The sequence below is a fragment of the Oryza brachyantha genome, chromosome 4 (assembly GCF_000231095.2).
Source record: "Oryza brachyantha chromosome 4, ObraRS2, whole genome shotgun sequence".
Classification (NCBI taxonomy): Eukaryota; Viridiplantae; Streptophyta; class Magnoliopsida; order Poales; family Poaceae; genus Oryza; species Oryza brachyantha.
The window spans coordinates 11,286,471-11,313,794 of NC_023166.2; the positions used below are offsets into that span (position 1 = coordinate 11,286,471).

At 44.2% G+C, this 27,324-nt stretch overlaps 6 protein-coding genes and 1 non-coding gene across 7 annotated transcripts; 3 read left to right on the forward strand and 4 right to left on the reverse strand.

Moving 5' to 3' along the window:
* Positions 1-1,639: 1,639 nt before the first annotated feature.
* LOC102705620 (protein FAR1-RELATED SEQUENCE 11) lies at positions 1,640-4,673 on the forward strand. The gene is made up of 3 exons (XM_006653376.3): positions 1,640-2,960; positions 3,035-3,481; positions 3,697-4,673. Exons 1-3 carry the CDS (start codon positions 1,926-1,928, stop codon positions 4,312-4,314), a joined length of 2,100 nt encoding a protein of 699 aa, XP_006653439.1. The 5' UTR covers positions 1,640-1,925; the 3' UTR covers positions 4,315-4,673.
* TRNAK-UUU lies at positions 4,633-4,705 on the forward strand. Its single transcript has one exon. It is a non-coding gene; the product is annotated as a tRNA-Lys (tRNA).
* A 274-nt stretch (positions 4,706-4,979) lies between these two features.
* Positions 4,980-5,703, reverse strand: LOC102705904. The gene has a single exon (XM_006653377.3). It carries the CDS (start codon positions 5,663-5,665, stop codon positions 5,180-5,182), a length of 486 nt encoding a protein of 161 aa, XP_006653440.2. The 5' UTR covers positions 5,666-5,703; the 3' UTR covers positions 4,980-5,179.
* A 2,407-nt stretch (positions 5,704-8,110) lies between these two features.
* Positions 8,111-9,976, reverse strand: LOC102706188 (endoglucanase 11). The gene is made up of 4 exons (XM_040523745.1): positions 9,716-9,976; positions 8,942-9,595; positions 8,563-8,838; positions 8,111-8,443 (listed from the first exon to the last, which is right to left on the reverse strand). Exons 1-4 carry the CDS (start codon positions 9,974-9,976, stop codon positions 8,111-8,113), a joined length of 1,524 nt encoding a protein of 507 aa, XP_040379679.1.
* A 3,484-nt stretch (positions 9,977-13,460) lies between these two features.
* LOC102706468 (protein phosphatase methylesterase 1) lies at positions 13,461-19,436 on the forward strand. The gene is made up of 13 exons (XM_040522905.1): positions 13,461-13,683; positions 13,804-13,888; positions 14,013-14,083; positions 14,740-14,854; positions 15,013-15,092; positions 15,505-15,589; positions 15,671-15,751; positions 16,085-16,179; positions 16,304-16,354; positions 16,856-16,936; positions 18,530-18,602; positions 18,958-19,035; positions 19,134-19,436. Exons 1-13 carry the CDS (start codon positions 13,571-13,573, stop codon positions 19,164-19,166), a joined length of 1,041 nt encoding a protein of 346 aa, XP_040378839.1. The 5' UTR covers positions 13,461-13,570; the 3' UTR covers positions 19,167-19,436.
* Positions 19,437-21,694: 2,258 nt separating this feature from the next.
* Positions 21,695-25,265, reverse strand: LOC102719198. Its single transcript, XM_006652258.3, has 2 exons — positions 24,879-25,265; positions 21,695-23,113 (listed from the first exon to the last, which is right to left on the reverse strand). The coding sequence occupies exon 2, from the start codon at positions 23,040-23,042 to the stop codon at positions 22,080-22,082; it is 963 nt and encodes a 320-aa protein (XP_006652321.1). The 5' UTR covers positions 23,043-23,113; positions 24,879-25,265; the 3' UTR covers positions 21,695-22,079.
* Positions 25,266-26,049: 784 nt separating this feature from the next.
* Positions 26,050-26,733, reverse strand: LOC102706747 (ethylene-responsive transcription factor ERF024). The gene has a single exon (XM_040523210.1). The coding sequence runs from the start codon at positions 26,650-26,652 to the stop codon at positions 26,050-26,052; it is 603 nt and encodes a 200-aa protein (XP_040379144.1). The 5' UTR covers positions 26,653-26,733.
* Between the last annotated feature and the right edge of the window lie 591 nt (positions 26,734-27,324).

The window sequence follows — 27,324 nt, forward strand, 5'->3', positions numbered from 1 at the left end:
GAATCAGAGAGAGCCCAATGCAAAATGCACATGTGCATAGGTCGGTCTGCGGACGAGAGAGAGCTCTTGTTGGTGGGTCCCAATGCCATTCCCGCATGTGCATTGTCGCCCGCCAGGTGGGCAGGGCCCCCTCCATCGGCGCGCGCACATGGAGTCGTCGTGGAGGCTACCTCACCGCACATGTGGCAACGGGACGTACAGGCGGTTATTGCAACAAGCAACCGATGACAAGTGATCCCCACTTGTTGTGTTTCTCGGGTCACCGGGCCGGCTAGGTCAGCGAGCATCTGCAGTGCACTTATCGATCGCTGCCTCGCTGGGTTCATATTGTTATATGGGTTTTAAATGGTTAATAGTGTATTTTAATATATATATATACACACCTTAGTTTTTTATCTTTATATAGTAATACACACGATTAGTTTTCTAGTTTAACCAAAATGCAGTGATGTAAATGGATTACATGTAGAAATGCCCAATTTGACTCGCTCTAATGGAAAATCCAAACATGGGTAGGGAGGGGAGTGGTTACCTCTTTCTCTATCCCCTCTTCTCTCTCCTCTTTCTTCGGCTACCATGGTGTCACCTGGTCTACTCCACCACCGAGCCATGCCTTGTCAAGCTCGGCTCACAGTTGGAACAAGAGGAAAAAAAGAGGGGAGGACAGAGTGAGAAAGAACGAAGTAGAGGTGAATGGTATCTAAATGCAAGTGGCTCTACAATTTTGTGTGTGTGAATGACATTTGAATCCCATGTATTTTATGTATTTTTATTTTTATCATATTAGTGTCACGTCAGATGAAGACTATGTCCAATATGTCACATCAGAGAGTCGTTCTGCATGGTTTTAAAAGCTAGAGAAGGCGCTATAACTAGTTTTATGGTCGAGAGATGTGACTCAGATCCAACATATATACTCCTCCCGTTTCATAATGTAAGATGTTTGATCTTTTTGTTTGCAATGTTTGATCATTTGTCTTATTCAAAAAATTATGGAAATATCATTTATTTTGCTTGTGACTTATTTTATTATCAAAAGAACTTTAAGTACAACTTGCTATTTTTATATTTGTACTAAATTTTTAATAAAATAAATGTCAAACGTTGCAACTAAGAAAATTAAACATCTTATATTATAAAACTGAGGCAGCAGTATATAGAAGAGGGAGTCAAAATGGATTTACTCTCACAACATATACTTGTGGTTCGAGTGAGGAAATAATCAGCACGTACGTGGGCAACAACCATTTACAGATTGAACGGGTTACGGGACTACGTGGGCTCCAAATTGAAGAAGCAACAAATACTATGGAAACTGCACTTTTGACAAAAGCTCTTTTAAACAACATATAACTTTTAAGAATATGTAGTTCTATAATACTAAAAATAAAATAGAAGCTACGTGCTAGAAAAACAAAATTATCAGATTTTGAGGAGTTGGCTTCTCCTTAGTCGTTTCTACTCCCTCCATCTATAAACGTTTGACCTTTTATACATGTTTAACTATTTGTCTTATTTAAAAAATTTAAATAATTATTAATTATTCTATACTATTTTATTTATTATTAAATATATTCTTATATATATAATTTTACATATTTTTAAAAAATTAAATAATACGAATAGCTCCTGGCGGGCTAGGAGTTAGATGGAACTAGTGGGCCGGAAACGAGAGCCCACCCTACAGTTCTGCCCATGCTTTAGAAGTTTAGAACTCTCGATTCACACTAATCTCAATCGCCGGAACCCCACCGGCGACTCGCCGAGTCCTTCTCCGGCTACTACGGCGGCCGCCGGCGGTACGGCCCGTCAAGTTCATCCTCTCTCGCTTGCTCGTTCTCACTTTGGTCCTCGTCAAATCCTGAGTTGCCTCTTGTCGTTCGTCGGTGTGGCGGTGTCGCAGCCCAGAAAATCCAGATGCCAGGATGATGCCCGAGGAATCGCCATCGCTTCTCCTGGAGTGTTACGGCGTGGACCGTCTGGACCAGCGGCTGCCCTCCATGGAGGGTCTCAGCAGCGGGGAGGAAGGTGAGGAGGAGGAGGAGGAGGAAGGGGGCTCCGGATTCCACGACGACGGGACGGGGCTCTCGCCGGAGACGGCGGATGACCCCGTGCCGTACGTCGGGCAGAGGTTCCCGACGCACGACGCGGCGTACGAGTTCTACAGCGGGTTCGCGAAGCGGTGCGGGTTCTCGATCCGGCGGCACCGGACGGAGGGGAAGGACGGCGTGGGCAAGGGGCTGACCAGGAGGTACTTCGTGTGCCACCGCGCGGGGAACTCGCCGGCGAAGCCCTTCGCCGCCGACGCCGACGCCAGGCCGCAACGGAACCGGAGGTCCTCCCGCTGCGGGTGCCAGGCGTACATGCGCATCGGCCGGAGCGTCGTCGCCGCGGGGGACCCGGAGTGGCGGGTCACGGGGTTCTCCAACCACCACAACCACCAGCTCCTGGGCCAGGACCAGGTGCGGTTCCTCCCGGCGTACCGCGTCGTCTCCGGCGCCGACAGGGACCGGATCCTGACGTTTGCGAAGTCGGGGATCTCCGTGCAGCAGATGATGAGGATAATGGAGCTGGAGAAGCGCGTCGAGCCGGGCAATCTCCCCTTCACCGAGAAGGATGTGAGGAACCTCATCCAGTCGTTCAGGAAGTTTGATCAGGAAGAGAACGTCGATCTGATCAAAATGTGCAGAAAATTTAAGGAGAAGGATCCCGATTTCAAGTATGAATTCACCAAAGATGCGAACAACCGTCTTGAGAACATTGCCTGGTCGTTTGCATCGTCTGTTCAGTCCTATGAGATGTATGGTGATGCTGTTGTATTTGACACAACTCATCGGTTGACTGCTCTGGACATGCTGCTCGGGATTTGGGTTGGATTGAACAATTATGGGATGCCATGCTTCTTTGGTTGTGCCCTTCTAAGGGAGGAAAATGTGCAATCCTTTGTATGGGCATTGAAGGTACAACCCATTCAGGGTGAAAACTCACTATCTTGTTTTTAATGTTTCTCTTAGCTAATATTTCTTTTTGACAGGTATTTCTCAACTTCATGAACAGAAAAGCTCCACAAACAATACTGACAGATGAAAATATGTATCTCAACGAAGCAATTGAAAAGGTGCTTCCAGGCACAAAGCATGCCCTCTGCATATGGCTTATTTCAGCCAGGTTTCCATCTTGGTTTGATGCAGTTCTCGGTGAGCTTTACAATGACTGGAAAAATGAGTTCTATAGGCTGTATAAAATGGAAAGCACAATGGAGTTTGATCTTGGGTGGAATGACATGGCAAACTGCTATGGATTAAATGGAAATAGGCACATTGCTAGTCTGTTTGCATCACGAACTCGTTGGGCATTGCCATACTTGAGAGGGCAGTTTTCCGCAGGACTGCTTGCTTCTGGAGTAACCTCAAAGTCAATAAATGCCTTCATTCAGCGATTCTTGAGTGCTCAGACACGCCTAGCCCATTTTATTGAGCAGGTGAGCTCCTTAGCTTAACAAATGACATTTTTCTTTAATGTGTTTGACTTTGATCTTAGAATGTTCAAATACCTTTTTATTTACAATTCCGTCAACTTCCCCAAGTCAGTTCACCTATACTTGATGGTAGCATAAACCCCTTGTTTGTGCTTTCTTATTGTTACTTTGTATAAAGTAAAAGGAGTTTGCATTACATTGCTCATGTTTTTGCATAGGTCGCAGTATATGTTGAACATAACGACCAGTCTGAGGAGCAACAAATGATGCAACAAAATTTGCAAAGCATACCCTGCAAAGCATCAGCTCCAATGGAAGCGCATGCGGCTGCAGTGCTCACTTCCCATGCGTTCTCTAAGCTACAAGATGAGCTTGCTGCGGCTTCTCAGTATGCATCATTCCACTTGGAAGGGAATATCTTTCTTGTTCGTCATCATACCAAGACAGATGGTGGGTGCAGTGTGAGATGGAGCCAAAGAGAGGAGCTAATCTCTTGCAGCTGCCAGATGTTTGAGTCTGCTGGGATCCTCTGCCGGCATGCCCTCCGTGTGATCTCGACTTTAAACTACTTTCAGATCCCGGATCACTACCTCCCAGTGCGATGGCGCAGAACCCAGCCATCTCCTTCCAAGTCCTTGAATGGTCCTCACTGTGGCGAGTCACCTGAGAGAGTGAGAGCATTGCAGTCCATGTTGTCAGCTCTGGTGACCGAAGCTTCCAAATCCAATGAGCGGATGGACATCGCGACGCAGGAGGTCTCGGGCCTATTGTCGCGGATAAGGCAGCAACCTGTCGTCGTGCACGTTTCAGGTGATGGCGTCCACAAGCAGAGGTAGCTAAACCGTTCACTCCATGAGTGAGTGATAACTGACAACTTGAAACCTGTGTGAGGCTCGTGCAACATGTACATTTGGTAGATTTTTTAGGGCAACCATTTTCTTTAGCTGAGAACGCAATTCTGCTGGGCTTTGCAGTGACCATTTTTTTTTCTTTTTTTCACCTGCATTCTTTTGCTGTGCACACATGGCTATGCGCGCATTTTGACTGCATGCTAGTCACCGCAGTTGTGAAGCTGATTTCATGTCATTGGAAGTTGGAAGTGACTGTAGGCTGTTATTGAATTATATGGTTAAACTTTTGTGTCAGCTGTGACAGCCGTCTTAGCTCAGCCGGTAGAGCGCATGGCTTTTAACCATGTGGTCGTGGGTTCGATTCCCACAGACGGCGTTGTCTCTTTTTACTTTTTTCCTTAGTTGGTGAAATTGTTTTCTTTACGTTTTTTTTCCTTAGTTGGTGAAATTCTCTTATCAGAGTGTTCGTTTGGTTATCGGCTAAGCTTTGAACAGAGTATTCTTTTGGTTATCGGTTAAGCTTAGTTGGTGAAAATCTCTTATCAGTGTTCTTTTGGTTATCGGTTAAGCTTTGAACAGAGTATTCTTCTTTTGGTTATAGGTTAGGCTAGAACTGTAAAGTATCATCACATCATTCAAAAGGAACAAAGTTTGCAAAATTCCAAATCAGGGCTAGCATGACCCATCTTCCCTGGCACAGTGAAAAAAAAAGGATGTAGCCAACACTGGTTTAGTCTGTAAATCGTATGTGTAATCCTTATAAACAAGTGTTCTCCGCCAAAGCAACACATCAAGCCTGTCCTAGCAAATCGCAACGAACTAAAGTGCTCCAGAAAGAAATCGAGGCTAATCAAGAATCGGTTGCCGTCGCCGCTGCCGCACCGGCGATGCACCGGGGGCTGGACTTGAACCCGACGGCCGGGAACGACTTCTTGAGCGGGCCGATGCGGACGGTCACCTCCCCGCCGGCCGCCTCGACGCCGGTGACGGGCACCCAGGCGAACAGCACGCGGACGCGGACGCCCTCGAGCCCCGTGACCCGCCCGGGCGCCACCGCGCCGGAGAGCTTGATCCCGTAGCCGATGCGGTAGCCGCCGGCCTCGACCACGCAGCCGCCGCCGTCGAGGAAGAGCTGGAAGGAGCCGTCGTCGTGGAGGAGGTACCGCCGGACGGTGTCCGGGAGCAGCGCGCGCGGGAGGCCGAACCTGTCCATGAGCTCCGGCACGGTCGGCGGGTCGTAGGGGTCGGCGGCGGAGGCGGTAGGGACGGCGAGGCCGGCGACGAAGAGGAGGAAGGTGGAGGCGGCCGCCGCCGCGGCCGCGGCCGCGCTGACCATTGGGATTGGTGGTTGCTTTTGCTGGTTGGCTTGTTTTGGGCGTTGGTTCTTCTTTTTATTTGGGCTGGGTTTCACGGATTCGGATCGAAGGTGGAGGAATCTTGAGATATTCTGTTTTGGCGGAGTGCATAGTCCAAAAATGCATGAAATGAAAAAGGAAATTAAACCCCCGTTCCTGGTTCTAAACCAAAATTTAAATTTAAAATTTAAAATAGAGGTTGATTTTGGTTTTTTTATCGTAGTTTATTTTTAGGCATTTGATTTTAGATTGTAATTACATTTATATCAAAATTTTGTCTATAAGTTATTTTTTAGTAGCTAATATAATAAACAGTTTTACTGTGCTTATTAAAAATGAAACAATAAAATCGAAAATGGAGCAAAGAATAAGAAATGCCATATGAGCAAGGTTACTTAAAAATTTCTTATAAAATCCTTACAGACAAAGCTAACTGTTTAATTTAACTATATTAGTAAATTTCTAACTTTACTCACATCATATAACAACAGCGTTTATTAAAAAAATTGTACAAAAGATTGTATATAAGCCAGATGAATCATACCGACCAATTTCTCAATGCAGCCATGTGCGATCTTAGAAGTGATTGCTGCTTGGCATGCTGTAGAACTTTTAACCTGTTTTTATTTTTCCATTTCAATACACATATTAACTCAAACAGAGGACATCTCCACCGAGAACGTGACCACGTCAAGTTCACAAACTGAATCAGTGTTATAAGAAACAATAACACGTGCCTAGCCTCAGGGGCGGATTTGACATGGGGGCGACGGGGGCTCGAGCCCCCGCTACTCCCGTTTAAACCATTAGAGCCCCCACGAAGCTTCCCCTAAAATTTATGGTAGAGATCAATAGCAAGAGGAGACTGAAACTCTATCTAACTTGTTCAGACCCCCCTAATATCGCTGGCTAGATCCGTCACTGCCTAGCCTATCAACTTAATTACCAAGTGAATATGTTCTTAGAATTTTATAAGCATGATTGACTGATTGGGATACTACTAAATGCTTGTGATATTATTGTGCTTAAGAACAAAAGACAAGATGAAAAAATATTGTCTTTGCCTCCACCTCCTACATAACGGTGGATTCAAAGGAGGATAGTCGTTGGTCCAGAAGTCTATTTGGAGCGTATAGTCTTGATGGAAAGGTCTTAAAGTCTAATTCAAATGGATGCAGCATCATCTCTAGATTCCTCTCCAGTCGGCTGTAGCTGCCAAAACAGTACCGGGATATCAAAATCAACCGATGTTGTGCCACCGGTTTTTGGGCCGTAGCCCCATGTATCAAGTTGAGTTTGTTAGGGACACATCTTAGGGTTAGAGTACGACCCCAAATCATCCTCTCACCTATAAATTTCTCTTAGCCGCCATATCAGCTTAGGTTTTTTTAAGATGAAAGTTATGTAATCTTGTGATCGATTAGATCGCCAATCTGCTTGATCCAGAACCCTACCTTTTGATACTATTGATGTTTAATCCTATATCATTATTCCGCAATTTGAGTTGCTTGTTATCTTGTTGTTGCTAGTTTTTAATTGCTTGTAGAAATAAACACCCTTGTGGTTGGGCTGACCATGCATCCATTTAGATCATGTATGCCTCTAGAGTCAATATAATGATGGCTAAGACGAGACTTTCTGGATAATTATAATCGGATCACCAACGTTGCTCTATCACTCTAAAACTTCTCTAACCTTTGATACCCTTGTACATGTATTGTGGTAGATACCAATCCAACTAAGGTCACGCGCGTTTCGTAGTTGGTTAGAAACAACGCAGAAAAAGTAGTAATAGATTAATATAATATTAATTAATTAATATTTATTAAAAAAAGAAAAATAGATTAATACGATTTTTTAAAACAACTTCACTTATATAAAAATTTTAAAAAACACATCGTATTATCGTTTAGAAAATATGCGCGTAGAAAACGAGTGAATCTAGATATCCCACGTAAAAGTAGCCGATTTTGTGGAACACAACCGCAGAGTTCAGAACGTGCTGATCCCTTTGGTTGGTTGTTGAACATGACTAGTGTTCACCGTTGTTTCCTGAAACCACAGCAGATATTTACCGATCATTGATCAGGAGTTTATACACTTGTCATGATCCTATTTGCTTTATTTGCTAAACTTCCATATCCAAATTGACGCGCGAAATGAACAGCAATTCAGACGGATTTGCCACCTACTATTGCTTCCATTTCCTTCCAAGTGATTCTCTCAGCTCGACAGGTTCGAATGCTTGGTGCTACAACATCGATCGAAGTGTGTCGGATCACCAAGATCCTGAACAATCTAGTGGTAATTAAGATGAAAAATAAATTGCTACTGAGTTCTTCAGCTTCTAGAGCAGTAGGAATGCAGTAAGATACACCGATCATCGTTGTCGTCAGTGGATGATGGATAGTTGGAAATGGATGGCGTCAGCTCTTGTAGCTCTCGGCGAAGTAGGCGAGGCAGCCGACGAGGGCGGCGTTGGTGTACGTCGTCGGCTCCGACCGGTCGTAGTCGCCGCGTTCGTCCGGGAACGCGTCGTTCTTGTCCGGCCCGCCGATGACTGCGCCGGTGTGGACGTTGGGGTTGGCGCCGGCGGCGTTGAAGTAGCTGCTGAACCCCTCCTGGCATCCGATGCGCGCCGGGTGCGCCGCCACCGACGGCATGGACGCCGCCCTGTGGTGTATCCTCTGCGGGAACCGCGCGCCGTAGCCCACCATGTACGACATCCCCTGCGGGTTCGCGCCCAGTATGTAGTCCACCTGAGGAAAGACGGCCGGCGCCCGGCGGCGAGGCGAGCAAGTTCGTCATCGATTGGACGAGCCGCGGGAGGGAGGGAGGGAGGAAGAAGACGACGGCGTCGGTAGAGGCGGTAGGGTACCTGTTTCTTGGCGAGAGCTCGAAGGGTCTTGGCGGTGACCGGGAGGCTCAGGCAGGAGAAGGTGTGGTTGGAGACGGCCATGTACTTGGCGAAGGTGGCGAGGAGGAAGCTGGCGGAGGTGACGTACTGCAGGTTGGCGTGGCCGGACTTGTACATCAGCCCGCCGGGCGTGTACTGCGTCGTCGACGACGGCGACCCCGGCAGGATCCTGCAGAGGAAGTCCTCCGCCTGCCGCCGGAACGAGTCCAGCCTCCGGTCGCCGCTCACCAGAGCCCTCTGCTTGTGTACGTCCATGCATGCATGCATGCATATGCACGAACAGATCAGAGACAAAGATTCGCATGGAGGAGGAGGTGATCGATGCGAGCTTGCGCGTTACCCGTGACAGGAGGACGCGCGCTCCGGCGAGCTTGTTGTCCCAGCTGAACATGTCGACGCCGTCGTTGTCGCCGAGGGAGGTAAGGTAGTCGAGGTAGGAGGCGTCCTTCGTCGCCCAGAGAAGCCACGCCGATCCCCACAGGAGCTCGTCCTGGTAGCCGGAGTAGGAGGCGTAGTAGGCGCCCACGTCGCCGCCGACGTGGTCGCTGTACTTCCCCTGGTACCGCACGGCGAACGCCATCGTGTCCTTGGCCGCGGCGACCAGCCTCCTGGAGTAGGCCGGGTCGGCGGCCTTGAACGCCAGCGACGCGGCGGCGAGCGCCGCCGCGGTCTCCGCGGCGACGTCCGACCCGGGGCTCGACGCCGACACCGAGTACACGGTCCGCGGCGTGTCCATGTCCTCCGGCCGCTCCCAGCACCGGTGGTCGGCGTCGGGGTCGCCCACGCCGACGTAGAGCACCCCCGGGGTCGCCGTGGCCGCCCTGAGGAGGTAGTCCGTCGCCCACCGCACCGCGGCGCGCGCGTCGCGGACGCGCCCCTGCATCCGCCCGCCGTACTCCACGATTCCCCAAGACAGCATGGTCGCCGTGAACGCCATCGGGAAGCCGAACTTGACGTTGTCGCCGCCGTCGTAGTACCCGCCGGTGAGGTCGACCTGCCATGCCACCACCACCACGTTACGTCTGATTCCCCCCAAAGTCAAACCGCAGGTCAGCCCGTTGACCGAAGTCAACACACGGTCACACGCGATACTACAAACGCAGGGCTCACGTACGTTCGCCGCCGAGCCGTCGGAGAGGCCGGAGTTGGACCTCCACGCGACGGCCTGGTCCGGCGGCAGGCGGCCGGACCGCTGCCCCTGGAAGAAGAGTATCGACTTCGCGAGCGCGTCGGCGTAGTCAGGGTGTCCTGCTACTGCGGCGGCGGCGACATGGCCGGAGTAGGAGACGAGGTACGACAAGACGGCGGCGACAAGCACGAGAGCCTGCGATGACGACGACGGCGAGATTGTCGTCCTCGACCAGCTCAACATCATCATCTTCTTCCTCCTGCTGCTACGTACTACTACGATCGAGCTACATCCCCGGAGCAAAACGCAACGCATGCACGATGATTTATACCGCGGCGATCGATCGACGAGCCGATGCAATATGCATGTGGCGGTTTAGTTTATGCCATCTCTCTCTCGATCTTGCACCGAAAACCGCGACAGGTCAGAGATATCGATCATGGGTTGAAAGAAGCTTCGACAAGATCCAAGATTGCTCGCCAATTCGCCATATATAATGAGTGATCTTATCTTGATAGTTTAGCACCTGGGTTAGTACTGCTGCTCCGAATTAGCTAATCACACTGCAAGTGTTCTTGGTTGCTTCTGTTTCTTTAATTTGATCTGAAACTGAAAGAGTGCTACGAATTGGGATCTTAATTGAAGAATGGCGACGATTGTATCTCGTGCGCCCTCTCGGTTTGCGGTTCTTGAGAGATCGGGATATGATGCTGCCTCGGAGTGTGCGATTTTTCTGGAGGCTAGCTGGTGACTTGAGGGCCACTTAAAGCTAGAGTAGGCCATGGCGATCCATGGGGAAAAATAATGCAGGCTATTTCGAGGCCTCAAGCTTGGGGCAGCAGAATACCACCAGTGTGGCAGTGTTGCTTTTACTTCGCTCAGCTAGGAGAAATACATAGAAACACAGCCTACCAAGAGTGCTCACTCCGGTTTAATTTTTTTTCTCATTTTAGATGAAGATACACTTGCGATTTCTATTAAAAATATACAAAAAATGTAAAAAGACATTTACTTTTATTAAAGTGCTCTTTGTGATTTATCTGTATATGTTGTCCTATTGTTTACAAACTAAATATTTTAAAAATTATTAATAGTTAAAGTTTAAAGGTTTGATCATATACTTATCCAAAACAAAATCATATACTTATCCAAAACGACAAGGATATCAAACTTGCCCCCTTTATACTTACTAATGATTTTGGTCAGCCTTCTGCCCGACCCGGCAAAAAAGGATATCAAACTTGAGGATAAATTCACAACCGAAACAACACATACGTGTTGGGCCGGAACGGGAATTTTTGGATGCCGTTACTAGTTGGGCCACAATGGGGATTGGGACTATGTGAACCCCATGCTATTTATTTATATAGTATATCTTAAAAATATTTATAAAACTATATTTTCAGTTTTTGTAGAATATTTATAAAAGTATATATTTTAAAGTTTTGTAGATCTATACCCCAAACTCCATCGGCCTCCCATAGGACATTCTATGTGATGTGTTGCATATCACATATGGCCGTTGGGTCTGGGTGACTGAGGAAGAACAACGAGGTGATCATTTTGGAGGGTCTTTGCCCCTCTTACATAGAGCGAGCGTAGTATTTAGGTAGGCAAGTGGTGTTTGTAAAAAATACGATATATAGTTAGTACATCAATTATATTCTGCCACTAGAAAAAAATATTTCTTTTGTAGACAAAGAACACGCTTATGAAGGGCAGCAAGGGAATTGTGTGGTGGCAAGGGGACCGCCTAAATTAAAATTGTGCTGTCATTCTTTCATTCCTGTGGCCCAACTGCCATATGCCATGTCACACAGAACACCCTCTGTGATGGTGTTTTTAGGCATAGTATATGTTTGAATAGAAAAAAACAGAACCAGTCATCTTGACGGCTCGATTCCGATTAAAGATCATCCTTATAATCAAACTAGTAACAACTTGGTGAACTGAACGTTTTTTTAGGTGAACCAGTGACATTTTCGTAGAATTGATCCGGTTTTTAATTTGTCTTAAGGCATTATCATATTATGAATTTATTATATTACTGTATGATATTTATTTTTATGTTGTGATGACAATGTAATAATACATATACTGGATTATTTATGCATATTCTCACTAATTTATGATGAGTATATATTAAAATAATATAAATTAAATATAATATTAATAAATAAAAACCATGATTCGACCAGTGAACTGTTGAATCAACGAACGGAGCAGGTCAACCCTAGGTCCAAATGTTTTTAGGGCGTTAAGGGTACATATATATATAAAAAGCTTAAAAATATACTTTTGAAAATATTTAAACAAAAATATTTTGAAAATATATAAAAATAAAAAGATCATGAACCCCATTCATGTTAGGCCTAATACTGAGCTTTTGGCTATTTAGGTCACGAAACTAGTTGGTTTCGCTAAAATGGGCATATAACCGTGAGCTAAAATAATGTTGTAACTGGTGACACACATTTATAATAACCATGCTGGTTACAGTGGACTATTTTCTTTTCCTTTTTCATGTAAAAATATTGGAAAAGGACCAAACTAACATCACTCTCTCAAAATGTTATTTTCCTGCGGTCATAGAGCCTAGGCTCCCAATGCAATGCACCCGCTTCACTACAAGGGGTTGGGTTGCTTAGATCGAGAAAAATTTTTGGAGAAGTATCACGTCAAATATTTGACCGGATGTCAGAAGTGGTTTTCGGACACGAATGAAAAAACGAATTTCACGGCTAGCCTAGAAACCGCGAGACGAATCTTTTGAGCCTAATTAATCCGATATTAGTCCATGTTGGTTACTGCAGCACTTATAGTTAATTATGGACTAATTAGGCTCAAAAGATTTATCTCAAGATTTCTTCCGTAACTGTGCAATTAGTTTTTTGGTTCATCTATATTTAATACTTTATTTAGGTGTCCAAAAAATCGATGTGATGTTTTTGAAAAAAAAATTTAGAAACTAAACAAGGTCTAAAACAACACTGACACAAGTTAATGTGTAGTACAAACTATATTCAGAGCACAACAGGACACAAGTAATTATTTTTCTTCGTGAAGCGAGTCCGTTTGAGTGCCCTGGGAGATTTTTCAAGACAACATTGACACAAGTAAATATTCGGTAGATAAAATAGCAATAGAAACAACATACAAACTATATTGGGAGCCGAGTATAGTTTGTATATATGGGCCAGTTTAGTTCTAATATTTTTCAAAAAAACATCTTATCGAATGTTTAGACACATAAATGAAGTATTAAACATAGATAAAAATAAACTAATTGCATAGTTATGGAGAAAATTGTGAGACAAATCATTTAAACCTAGTTAGTCCATGATTAATCGTAAATGTTATAATAACCCACATGTGCTAATAATGGATTATTTAGGCTCAAAAGATCCATCTGGCGATTTCTAGACGAGCTATGAATTTTGTTTTTTATTCATGTCTAAAAATTCATTCCAACTTCTAATCGAACGTCTGATGTGTCATCCAATTTTTTTTCTACCCAACCAAACACCATCCTATGTACAATCATTTGTTACGCACGGAGCGTATATGGCACAAAAAATAAAAGCAAAGGAATAGGAAGGGCTTTACAAATGTCCCGTACACACAGGGTATGTTCCGTCCGTAGCAGACGGTCGAGTGAAAGTACGTATTCTCTCGAGGAAGACGTATGGCCGCTACACTACAAGCCGAAGCCGTCTTCGCCTCTTCTCCATTCCCATTCTCCTCACCACCTCCCTCGAGAAGTCGTCAAGTCGAGAGCTCGAGATCCTTCTCCCAAACACTTCCACGGTTCCACCGCCCGACCGCCGCGCGCCACCCTCCATGGAGCCCGCGCCCCTTGCGTCGCTGCAGGAGGAGGGCGAGGGGGAGCCCGACGAGTCGCCGTCCTCCTCCGCCTTCTCCGCCGACGCCGTGCCGCCCCGCCCCGCCACGCAGTAAGCCCGTCCACCCCCTCCCTTCGCGACTCCCCAGTCGCCCACCGCCATCCCCTGCGCGGCGGAACCCTAGTTTGATTCTGTGCTGTTGTCGGTGACCCCCCCTCCCCTACCCCGCAGCCACTCGCTCCACAAGTACGCGCCGCTGGACTGGTCAGCCTACTTCGACGAGGAGCGCCGCGTCGCCGTCCCCGACACCGAAGACGTACGTGCCTGCGTCCCAGCTGGGAGCATAAACTGCTTTTGATTTTATTTTCTCCGGATCAGTCCTGTTGGTGCGCTCTTGATATAGTGTTCCTTTATTTATTTATTTATTTTTGCGTGTGTAGGTTTTCAATGTGTACACTGCCGGATCCGAGGGGCCTGTCGTGTTCTGCCTGCATGGAGGCGGCTACTCCGGGTGCGTCTGTGCCACGATTTACATACAGAATTACCTGTTTCGCTGGTGAAATTGAGTAGATGTCCATGGCATTTCTGTTAACACTTGCTGGAAAGGAGTAGCATGACACCAAAATGATTCATTGTGTTGAGCACACCTACCTTGTTTATATGGGAATGTGTTTAGTGAGGATGGTCCAGTTGGCCATAGAAACCTGGAGATATAGGGAAGAATCAGAGCTTAATACACTGGCTGGGCTGTGCTGCAATGACACATTTTTGAGAATTAAATATCTGCGGTGCAAACTTTGGAGGTGAATTCTAATAAGGCCTTCTAGAGCTTTGCTTCGCACATATGGAAAATATACCAACCCAACAAGTGTACAACTGACAACGTTTTGGTGAATTTTAGTTTTGATAACTGATTGACAAATAAGGGAGGAACTTGACATGTTGAAAGCCTAGTTTTATCGTGAAAACTGAAAAGCGAGAGCATTGCTGTTTAATCTTGATTCTGTTTTGCGTTAAGGAGTATACGGATCTATCATTTCCGAAATTCAAAATAATCATATGTGGAAATTACTTGAATTAATTTGATTAGTCCATATGAAATGCTGCAATAAGTCTTATTCAATATGTGTGATTACATTGTGTTAATTATTTCTCATTCTGCCTTAGGCTTTCCTTTGCTCTAGCAGCAAGTCGAATGAAGGAAAAGGCCCGTGTTGTTTCTATGGATCTTCGAGGGCATGGAAAATCAACCACAAGTGATGATTCGGATTTGTCCATTGAAGTATGTCGTCCAGTTTGTACATAATTTATTTTTCTTGATAAACGTTTGCTCTTCCGTGTATAATAACATATAGTATTAATGCCACACTTCAATAACTTATTAACTTTTACTGAAGACATGAGTACAGTATTATACTATTTCCCTCTTTGCAACTGCAGACTCTTAGCGGTGATGTCATAGCTGTTTTACACACATTGTATGGAGACTCCCCACCAGCCATTATGCTTGTTGGGCATAGGTGAGTTGGCACCATGGACTTTGGCCACCACTGTGCTTGCACTCTTTATCTGAATTTTGGAATAAGCTATCAAGATTGAATGAAAATTGTACTTCCTTATGCAATTGCTCTCCAAATGATAATATGATGGAAAAAATCCTTTGGATGGTGTACAGATACCATAATCTGGAAATGGACCATCTAAATAACCCTTGGAGAATTAATTACAATACTTTTTAGAACAACCTCTGAAAAAGCATGCCACTGATCCGTTGACTTTTAGTTTCATTTTTGTTGTTACCTTGGTGGTTTATAGCTTATACAATGCTATCTTTTCTTTTACAGATTCAACCGATTTTTTTTTAACTACTAGCATTGTCGATAGCTTCTAGTCGTCGGAATTTGATTAAACAATTATTGGTCCTTTTTTTAGCATGGGCGGTTCTGTGGCTGTACATGTGGCCGCGAGGAAAGTTATTTGCAATCTTCACGGTCTTGTTGTTGTTGATGTAGTTGAGGTTAGTTTATTCCTTACTTAACCACTATATTACACTTATAGAATTTTGATAGCTGATTTCAAATGCCTTTTTCCAAAACAGGGAACGGCAATGGCTTCATTGGTTCATATGCAGAAGATCTTAACAAATCGAGCACAACACTTCCCTAGTATTGAAAAAGCAGTATGTTGATGTACTCCTACTCCTACATGACAATTTGAATATTGCAGCAGTCATCATTATTTAGTAAACAAATCTGGTGTAGCTTATTAGTCATAACTTATTTGAGGTATATTCCCACAAAGAAAAAAAACTGATGGAAAAATGGTAGCATTTGATGCTTTGGCTTGTAATAGGTGGAAATCATACAAACATGCAAATATTGTCAAGATCTTAATTTTTTAAAAATAGGCATGCTGGTGAAGTTGACTTATTGTGGTCATGCTTACTATTGCAGCAGTAAACCTTATTCCAATAATATACTTCCATCTAATTTTTGTTATTGAAACTATGCAGATTGAATGGAGTGTCAAAGGTGGGCCACTCAGGAACATTGATTCTGCTCGTGTTTCGATCCCATCTACCTTGAAATATGATGAATCAAGGAACTGGTAAACACTAACTTCCATAGTGCATGCTTGTATTTTGCAGTTCAGTATGCATATATATATAACTGCGCAACAAAACTTTACTCATCCTTTGAAAACCTAAATGAACTTTTTTACTCTGTTTCAGCTATACATATCGCACTCCTCTTGAGGAAACAGAAAAATACTGGAAAGGATGGTACACTTTCAATTTAATGATGTCCTTGATGTTATTTTTTTACCACTTTTATTTAAGCTCTGCTAGTTTTGAATGCCTTTTTTGTGATTATTACAATTGACAAGCATGTTAATTACATACAGTGTTTTGTTTGATTATATGTCCTATAGAAGTTTCAGTCACTTTTTAGTTACAAGGATTGACATCTTCATTTCCTCTTTAACAATATTGATTACTGTATTATCTTATTCCTTTCATGATTTGATTTAACAAGGATCTACCTTTTCAGTTCCTATACACAACAATATTGATTCTACTGTATTCTCTTATGTGTCTGGAAGTATGAGTACCTTGAATTGACCAAACAAAACAAAAAATAGGGTCAACGAGTTGTTTCAGAAGTAAACATAGGGTAACTAGGCCAGACTTCAATTTCAAACAACATTTTATTTTAGGAATACTTGAGTTATTTGCTTTTCTCCTTTTTGGTTGATACTGAAGTGCGAAATGCTTCTGTTTAAGGTATGAAGGTCTTTCCGAAAAGTTCTTGTCTTGTCCAGTGCAAAAGATCCTATTATTAGCTGGCACCGATAGGTTGGACAGGTTTGTTATGTATCCTTCTAGTGCAATAAGTTATCAATTTTCTCATTCATGATTATCGCCTTGTCAGCCTGTGAGCCTGGCCCTCTATTGTTCTTAACTTAATTTAATTTGTGCCGAATTTTGATTACAATTTTTTTTGCCTCCTGTTAGAAGCAGCAACATGCTTTCTCTCTCTCTCTCTCTCTCTCTCTCTATATATATATATATATATATCCTTGAGTTTTCTAAGGCTTAAGTTTTGATTCATCTGCTGTTACACCAAATTGCACTAGTGATCAGGCTATCAAAGTTTGAGCATTTTTCCTATCCTTGAGGATATATCATGATGTATCACTGTTTTTTATGTAAAATTTAATACCTTCTAGTATCTAAGGTACCAAAAGATATTAAATTTTACGTAGAAAATAATGGTACCTCCTGGTACCTTCTCAAGGATGGTAAAATTGCTCTCAAAGTTTAGTGAATTTTGTGCCAACCTAGTTGAACTGCAAACTCAAATTGATTAGACTTCATCCGTCCCTAATACCTGTCTTTCTAGGTTGTTTAGCATATGCTCCTTCCATTCCAAAATAAACAAACTAGTACTATGAATCTGGAGGATAGAGGGAGTATTAAGGTTTGGGAAGAAATTACTATAGTACCCCTTATTAAATATTTTATTGTTGAGAGTGAGTGGGTGGTTGGTGGTATAATAGGGAGAAATTTGAATGGGAGGTGATTGGATGGGACAACTAGTACTTTATTGCGATAACTATTTTGGACCAAATTTTGATTTTCTGGTAAGACAAGTATTTTGGGGCAGGTGTAGTCTATTGTTTTCAAGGAACATCTGAGTATGTAATCAACCAGCTGGTGCATCCTTAGATTGACGCCACAAGATGTGCTCCAACAAAACAGAGAACATGCTTTACTTTCTCAACCTATGTATAGGTCCTGCCATAACAGAACTACTTAGGTCACACTTAGGGGCTGTTTAGTTCCAAAAAATTTCACCCAAAAACATCACATCGAAACTTTGGACACCTAAATAGAGTATTAAATATAGATAAAACGAAAAACTAATTGCACAGTTATGTGAGAAATCGTGAGACAAATCTTTTGAGCCTAATTAGTACGTGATTAGCCATAAGTGCTACAGTAACCCATATGCGCTAATGACGGACTAATTAGGCTCAAAAGATTCGTCTCGCGGTTTCCACGCCAGCCGTGAAATTCATTTTTTCATTCGTGTCTAAAAACCCCTTCTGACATCCGGTCAAACGTCTGATGTGACATGCAAAAATTTTCATTTCATCGACTAAACACCCCCTTAACCAAGTTACCCATAAGGAGGCTACCCCAAGGCTACAATCTACCTTTAAACCATATCTATGCTATTCGATTAGATCAGGAAATGAGAAATGACTCAAATGCTACTTCTATTTAAGCCATTCATCTTATTAGAACTCTTTGTGTAACACATATTTTCTTATCAGCTTATTGCTCTTTCTTAGTGTTTAGAACTTTTGATATGTGAAAATTGCATCACATTTTAACACTTTTACGAACCATTATTGAGGACATATTGTAATGCATTGTTAATATGTTTTGCAGAGCTTTAACAATTGGTCAAATGCAAGGGAAGTTTCAAATGGTGGTGGTTCGACACACTGGACATGCCATACAGGTTAGCTGCTCGCTTCCTACAGTTCTACCATACTGCTTTCAGCCTTGTTATTATTGTAATGATATTGAGGGACCTTTTTCTCTCTCTCTATCAGCATTCTGATTTCTGAGTAGAGTGATAAGTATGTTGCTTCTCTTCTGCTACTAGGGCACCCTGCCTAGCAGCTTTAGGGCTTACGTTAAAAGGTCAGAAGAACCAATAATATGTAGAAGAGCACAGGAATGAACAGCCAATTTACTGAGTGTTGTTAGTTATGTTCTGGAAGCATAATTGCTAACAAAATGAACTGATGAATTGTTTTTTAACCATCTGTTAACATACTATCACAATTTCTCCTGAAAATTTTTTCTTTCAGGAAGATGTACCTGAAGAATTTGCATCGTACATACTGAATTTCATAGCTCGCAACAAAATAGGTCCAAATGGTGTTGAGGTCAGTAATCAGCTTAGCCTTAGCATTACACTTCGCTAATATTTGCTCTTTCACTCATTTGCTTATCAACCTAATGCCTGCTCATTTTCTTTTCTCAGATTCCGGGACTGATTAAAAAATGGCAGCATTAGACAGAACGTACCCTGCGTTCCATTGTAGACAGCTTTTAGAAAAAAAAAGACGAGGCTTCTATCTCTACCGTATTACCATATTTTTCCACGAGAAAAGAACTTCTTCAGAAAGGTTCAGGATGTCATAGGCACGAGCGATCTTAGGCTTTAGCACTTTGTTGCCACTCGCCTTGATGCATGGCATGATTGATTTTTTTGTGACATGGTTTGCGAGTTCCTTCTATGGCAGGTTGTTCTGTGAATAAAATCGAGTCATTGGGTGCTTTCAAATGCTTGTAGAAGTGTTGGATTGTGAATGTGATGAATATACTCCATATTACTACAAGGAAGATGAGGGCGTCCCAGTCGAATGCCAGGAGGCACGGGTTTATAATTTTCTCCTTTCCCGTGGAGCATCGGTTATTTTCATGCTATTTATTTCGTAAGGTTGTGAGGCAAAATCAATCAAGTGCCAAGTGCATACTCCCTTCAGGGCTCCTTTGAATCACATGAATGAATTTTGAATCACATGAATGAAAAAAATGGAGGAATAAGAAAAACGAATGAACTTTGAATCACACGAATGAAAAAAATGGAGGAATAAGAAAAACATAGGATTTTGACAAAAATAGAGGAATAAGAAAAACATAGGATTTTGACAGAAATGTAAGTGTAAAATAGATGATTGCAAAACACATGAAAAACGTAGGAATAACCGTTTGATTGGATAAAAAAAACATAGGAATTCACAAAGAATTTTTTCAAGAGGTTCTACCTCTTGCTAAATTTCCTCCAAAACTTATATAAGAAGAGGTATTCCATACGATTTCATAAGATTTATTCCTTTGATTTAAAAGGCTTTGTAGAAAAAATTTCTATAGGAATGAAATCCTCTAAAATTTCTATAAATTTTCCTTTAAATCAAAGGGGCCTCAAAGATTGAACCAAGCTACACGAGCTATACCAGAATTCAATGTGCAATGCTATTTGTCAACCACTAGAGCACGGATTAGAGATGACAACAGGAATTCACCGTTGTGGATCATCACCACGTCCACGTCCCCCTCCCCGTGGTGAAAAAAATTTCCCGTCCCCACCCTTGCGAACCACAACCACCCCTGTGAACCGCGACGGGGCTTACATCGTACCCATCCCCGATCACCACGGTGATTTTTCTCGCCCTTTTAATCAATGAGTCTATTGTTGTTCGTCACAGGCGGGTGCAGGAGGTGGCGTGCCGATGGTCAGCAACCCGATGCAGGGGCGTGGCGTCGGCGGCACGCCGCAGGGGACACCCCTGCACCCCGTCGACGTGAAGGCGGAGAGGGGCGACGCTCCGACTTAAAGGTAGGCAAAAGGCGACGTGCAGACGGCTATCGAGCGGAGGAGGGGGTACCGCCGCCATGGAGGACGGCGCGCCGACGGGAGGGAGGGTCAAGCGGAGCCACGGAGAGGGGGTGGCGCCGCGGCGGTGGGAGGCCGACGTGTCAGGAGTGGGGACGGGGGACGACGCTCGGGCGGAGGTCGGAGAGACCATGGGCGACCGATGCGGTGGGGGAAGGGGGCGTCAGGGGAGCAGTCGTTGGGCGGAGAGGCAACGTGCTGCCGGCACGGCGAGGCTGGAGGGGGCGGCCGTCGGTCTTGGGCAGATCTGACGGGGAGAGAATGATGTACCGGTGTGTTGATTTTGTTGAGCAACATTGACTAGGGTTAGGGACTTAGTGTTGAACTTATATACATGTCTTGTCCTTTTGGGCCAAACCATATCTAAAGTCTATATTAGGTCTCAATAGTATAAACGGGTCACTGTGGAGAACGGGGACGAGGAGTGGTGCACCATCCCCATCCCCGTCCCCGCCATTCCTGACGGGGATAAAGTTAATACCATTTGCATCCCCATAAATAGTGTATCTCAATCATCCCCGTTCCCTAATAGGTGAATTCATCGTGGGGAATCGGGTATCGGGTTCCCGTTGCCATCTCTAGCACGGATAGTATTAGGATTCAGCGGATCTGCTACCAAAAAAAAATTGTAAGCAACGCACCATTTCACCTTGTTCAAATGTAGCTCATTTTCTGAGACAAACTTAAAATGAATGTAAAACAATGAATGACGAATAAACATATCAATCCACGACGTATACAAGCTTGAAACCAAGCTAGGTAAATTATGTGATGTTTTGTAACCGACGACATGCCAAGTATACTTAACAAGGAGTTCATTCGAAAAATGACATATTAGCAAACGAAAAATAATTTATAAATAAAATTTATATATGTGTTTTTAGTGATCTAAAGACAAAGGCTAAAAAACAAATTATGATGAAAAAGTCTAAATTTGAGTTTAAAGCTTAACTTTTGGCTTTAAAATATAAGCATAAGCGAAAAGATAAAACCGGCTCTCGTTATTATGGTGGATTATGATGAACTCGTTTGATGCAATTGTCTTTAGACATTTCAGAGTTTGACATATTGCTTTACTTGATGTTGTAAACGTTGTATTAACCAATTTACTGGGAGAGATGTGATACTTGTACAACATTGTTCGTCTAATCTTTTTTTTCCTTAACAAGGAACTTTCATTTTCATGATGGCTTAAAAGATAATCGCATCACAACCACCACAAACTATGCCATAAAGTTTTTCCTCGATGTACAACACATAAAAGGTAAGATTTGCTTCATCATTTCACTAACCTATAGAAACTACTATCCTATGGAAACTACTATACAGGGTATACTTGTCTTCATGGCAACACGCTGACATGCATGAAGAAAAAAGAGGCAAAAAAAGACAGAGAAATATACCTAATCTAAGTTTGTTCTATGTTTACAAAATTGGGGAGAACTCTCAACAGCCACATGAATAAATATGAAGCCATCAAAGCATCTCCCAACAGTTTGCCCTTTGACATATATATGTCAGATCACAATGCTAACAGTCGTCAAACGGCATTGGGTGACTTGTTTGCAGCTCAACATGCTCTTGGTCTCTTACTTCAAAGGTTTCCGCAACTGGGAAATACACCAGAATAACAATACCAAGCATAGCAGCAAGCATCAGCACAAGGAAGGAGATAAATACGAGAGATTCATGGACTATTTCGCCTGGCCATGGAAGAACCGAGAATCCAAGAAACATAGCTCGAGGAAGTAATATTCCGGTGGCAAAAATTAGCATGTATATCCTCCGACGAAGCCCCTTGTTGATCGCTAAAGATAATATCTGACCACCAACAAATATGACATAAATGGTTAACACGGTGTAGAACGCCCCAAGAAATATGCTGCTCAACAACGGGTATGTGCACGCAACATCGCCATTGTGGACTGTAGAGGCTGAATACCAGTATTTTGAAGCCTTTGTCTGGCTATCATCTGAAGCAACATGAGGACCAATAAAAACTACACAAGCTTCCCATATGAGTGAGGGCGAGCAGAGCATAAACACTGCACATATAGTCTTCTGGTTCCATTTACGATTTAAGGCACCAAATTCTTGATTTTGCAAAGCTGCGCTTAGCAGGAAAGCTAGCAACAGGAACAATCCTGGTTCTGCAAACCCCAAATTTGAGACGATGTAAAACTTGCATACATTGGCTTGCCATGTCTGATCAGAAATGAACCTCCCCTCTCCATTAACAAATGTGAGCCGCAACACCTCTCCAACACCCCACCATAATGCAACCAGTATTAATGTTATGCGAGTCAGCCATGGACCATTGAAGTAGCTAAGCTGCTCGTTGTTTGCTCGATAGTAATTTCTCCTTCGCCGTTTGATCAACAGTTGGAAGTTCACCGAGTGGCACAGGCAGATAATGCCCAAGATGGAGACTATGGAGATTAGAACAATAGTCACCACACCAATGATATTGGTGAAAAATGTTAATGGGTGCATCACATAAAGCACACCAACTGGAGAATTCCAGGCATCCTCACTTCTATCAAAACAAAGGCTTCTCCAACTCCCTGCAAGCAAGATAAACATTAAGAGAGCATTACTACAAGGAGAGAAGAGGCACAAATTATTTGCAGATGGAGAATCTGTATAGGGTAATGGGCCAACAAACATTAACCAATGAAGAATTTGATTCATCAACTGTAGGATTTAAATGCTTGATAGATGAAGATTCAAATCTATTCACATGTATAAGTTGGGGGTTTCAATTCAATTTTCCAGGCTATATATATACATACGGATGAGCTAGGGCTAAGGCAGGGGGAGGACTGAGGTTTGGGCAGGCCCCTTGGTGGCCCACGGTGTATTGGGTCAATTAGAAAAAAATGGTAATAATACATTGGTTTTACTAAATCTTTGTCTACAAATTTATTGTTGGAAATAACTTGATTTTTCCACCATCCAAATGTGCACGAGATCTGTGCTCATTCCAAGGGGAAAAAAGTGTGTTCACGGGACATGAATTGATCCCATGACCCTTTCCTACCACGTGTTGACGTGCAGCGCTTTCAGGGTAATCGTTTGACATTGACCTGGAAAAGGGCAAATGGCATATTTACAAACAAAAAATAATTTGCCAATAAAACTTTTATATACATGGTCTTGGTGATCTAACAGAGTCGGAAAATAAACTAAAATGAAACCCCCCAAAATCAACTCTAAATTTAAGGTCAAAAATTTAAATTTTAGCTTATAAGTATAAACAAAAGCGAAAAGATAAGACCCTTTGCCAACTGAGCAAGGAGGAGGCATTGGTTGCATAGGCAAAATAATATTTACATTGTAGTTATACTGTAATCTTTAGTACACATGTTTGCAATTATACAATACATGGGAGTGTTAATAATGTGATTAAAAAATCTGTTATGCAATATATGGGAGCGAGTTAAAAATTATGGCACATGATGCAACACCAATAGGTCCCTCTATCGGTTTATCCTTTGTGTTGGTTCCTCCCATCTGAGAGCTGAAAATTTAAGTGATTCCTGTATGTTTGTTCTCTCATATGAGTGCTGAAAATTCGAGTGATTCATGTGTATTGGTTCTTTCATCTGAGGGCTGAAAATTCGAGTGATCCGGGTTAAAAAAATCTGTCAGGTATGGTTAGGTAATCCAAAAAATACATGCCTCTAGAATGTCATTGATACCTAGGCCTTGCAACTGTTATAATTTTAAATTTTAATTTAATATTGAAAAATAAAAAAAACATGGCGAAATAGTTTCCTATTGGGTTGTTTTAGGGGTGGGGTGGAGGGAGGGGGTCAGAAATTTCATTTCCGAAATTTTGGACCCTGGGTCAGAAATTTCATTTCTGAAGTTCGGCTCCGGTGTGTGTTAGTATTCTCTAGGAAAAAATACAATGAATACAGGGCTCGAACATACATATGCCACTCTATTGCTCTATTGTTGAGCAAAACTACAAAGAGGGAATTGATCATACAACCCCTTTAGATTAAAAATTGAGGATTTAACCATACGTGCTACTGACACGGGGGATCATTTCAAGTTTATTAACAGGTGGGCCAGAATGATATATAAATTCTTAATTTCAATCTAGGTTATGATTGAATTTCAATCACAATTCGGAAATTCATACGCACAAAAAGGAAAACAGAGCGAACGAGCCTAAAAACCAACAATCCTACGCACAGACGTACATCAACTACACCAATACCTAAAATCAAGAAAAAAACCGTTTACTCTAATCGAACAGATTGAATGACTATTAGATGATGAATAGATTCAGAAACAGCGCAACCCCAGGTCCTCACCTACCTCACGCCTGCGCCGCTGTGCCCCCCAGGGCGGGGGCCGGCCAGCCGGAGCCCCAGAGGCGCCGCTGCACGTACGCCCCCGCTCCACTGCCCGCGCGATCGCCCGCCCCCCCGAAACCGAGCTGGTCAGCCCACCCACCCGGAGACCGGCACGCACGTCAGATGATGAGTCGGCGCGCGCCGTCGCCCCCCCCCTCCCCCCCTCGTCCAGGGCCGGAGGAGCACGGTCTGGCGCGGCGCACCGTCGCCCACTCACTCCTCCGCCGCGCGTGATCACCGTATCGCCGGCTCCGTCCGCCCGACGCGCAACGCCCCCGGCCGCTCCGCTCGTCGCGCGTGAGAACGTGAGAGAGAGGAGAGAGAGAGAGAGAGGACGATGGTTGGGAGAGGACGGTTGCTTACAGCTGTATTTTTAAAACTTTTTTCTCTCTTTGGATTTTCTTCCTACTTTTATCGTCTTCGCGTATTTAGAACTGCTTTACACACACAATTTATTTCTGAAAGCGAAAAATACACATAAAGTGATTCCTGGTTTGTGTTGGGAGGACAACAGTAACGGGGGCAGAGAGTTCAAGGAAACTCCAGTGCCTTAAAAGTGATGTCCGCTCTATTCTTGGGTGCGATTTAAAAAAATAGCAAATGATATATTTATATGCGTGTTGTTAGCGATTTAAAAAACTAAGGAAAATAAATTATGATTAAAAATTCTAAATTTAATTTAAAATTTAAGACAAATGGAAAGGAGGTCAAGGAATATGACATGATTGCTAGGTGGCTATTTAATGTTGAGGGGATTACAGTAGCAACGTGTATAATTCATGTGTAGGATTAGCAGAGCAACCCAGATTGATATGTGGCTTTGGGAGAGGAACCCAAATCAGAGAGGTGGCCAAGGGATGATCAGAACTGTTTGTTTAACGTAGATAATATGGGACACCGGTTTTCGATGAAAGATGATGAGTAAAATAAGTTGGTATTTGCAATGCGTTGGAGATCCAAACTACAATATCGGTACTGTATTGTGCTCTCATTAATTAATCAGCATAATTAGCCTAACATAGGTGGATGATACAATTGAAAACCCCCAAGCCAAGCATGATTCAAAAGGAAACAAAGCCACACAAGTGACAGCTGATTAATAATAAGCCCCAAAGCTATATATATAGGAGCAGTTAGCAGGCATCCCACAAGGACCCGTGGGACCAGCAGTGCGGGGCCTCCATCTCGCTGACATCCATGGCCCACACGGGTGGGTCCAGGAGCATGGCCTCCGCCATCTCGGCCCACAGCCTGGGCGAATCCACGTCGAACTCCTCGTCGCTCCCGCCCCCGCGGAGCTGCTCGACCTCGACGGCGCCCCCGCACCCGCCGCGGGGCTGCGCCGCGGCCCCGGAGGCGGCCCACCGCGCCGGGTCGACGCGCGCCGCCAGCGCCGGCTCGCGGCGCACCCTGTCCGCGGCCTCCGCGGCGGCGGCGCGGATGTCGCCCGGGCGCGAGCTGGCCGGGCGCGGCAGCCGGTCCACCGAGCCCGGGAAGTTGAGCCGCGCGTCGCGGCCGCGCAGGCGCAGCGCCGCGACGTCGTGCGCCACCGCCGCCATCTCCGCCGACTCGAAGCTCCCCAGCCAGATGCGCGTCTTGGTCCCGGGCTGCCTGATCTCCGACACCCACTTGCCCCATTTCCTCCTCCTCACGCCCCTGTACTGGCACCCCGCCGCCGCCATCGTCGGCGACGACGACGACGACCTCCCCATCCCCATGGCCGCCATTTCCTCCATCCGTTCTGCCGCGTCGCGATGGACAGAGCCAAGAACGATCCAAGAACAAATCGAGAGCGCGTACGTGCGTGCGAGACGAGATCGATATGATTCAGATGTAATCTTGGCGAGCGAGCGAGCTTTTTTATAGGCGACGCACTCGTACGTACTGCTTGCAGCACGGCACGGCGCGCGCGAGATAGATGTCCACTTCGTCGTGTGCTAGTTACTATGTTAAGCTAATGATTTGGTTCATGATTGGACGCAGCAATAATGGGTGCATGCATGCATGCCGTCCTAGCGATAGTGTACTACAGACGCGTCGTTGGCACGGACACTGTCACGGTCACGGCTGTTGGTTCATTTCTTTTTCTTCTTCTTCTTCTTCTCCTTGGCATTGCACTGTTGCAAGACCAGGGCAGCAAAGGACACGGAAAGTTAGTGGCATCTACAAGTAGGCTAGTCTTGTCAACCGGAATAATAATGCAAAAAAAGCATGGACTGATCGGTGCACACTCGAATTGGCGACTACAGCGACAGATTAAAGGTATAACGGGCCAGATTAATTAGTCTTTTTAAGATGGTCTCGATAATAGTGAGTCGGATTTGGACTGACCTTTTAACCCACTATAGTCCGTACTCGATTCTATTACAAAATATAGCTAACTAGGAGTATTACTGAATTAAATACCA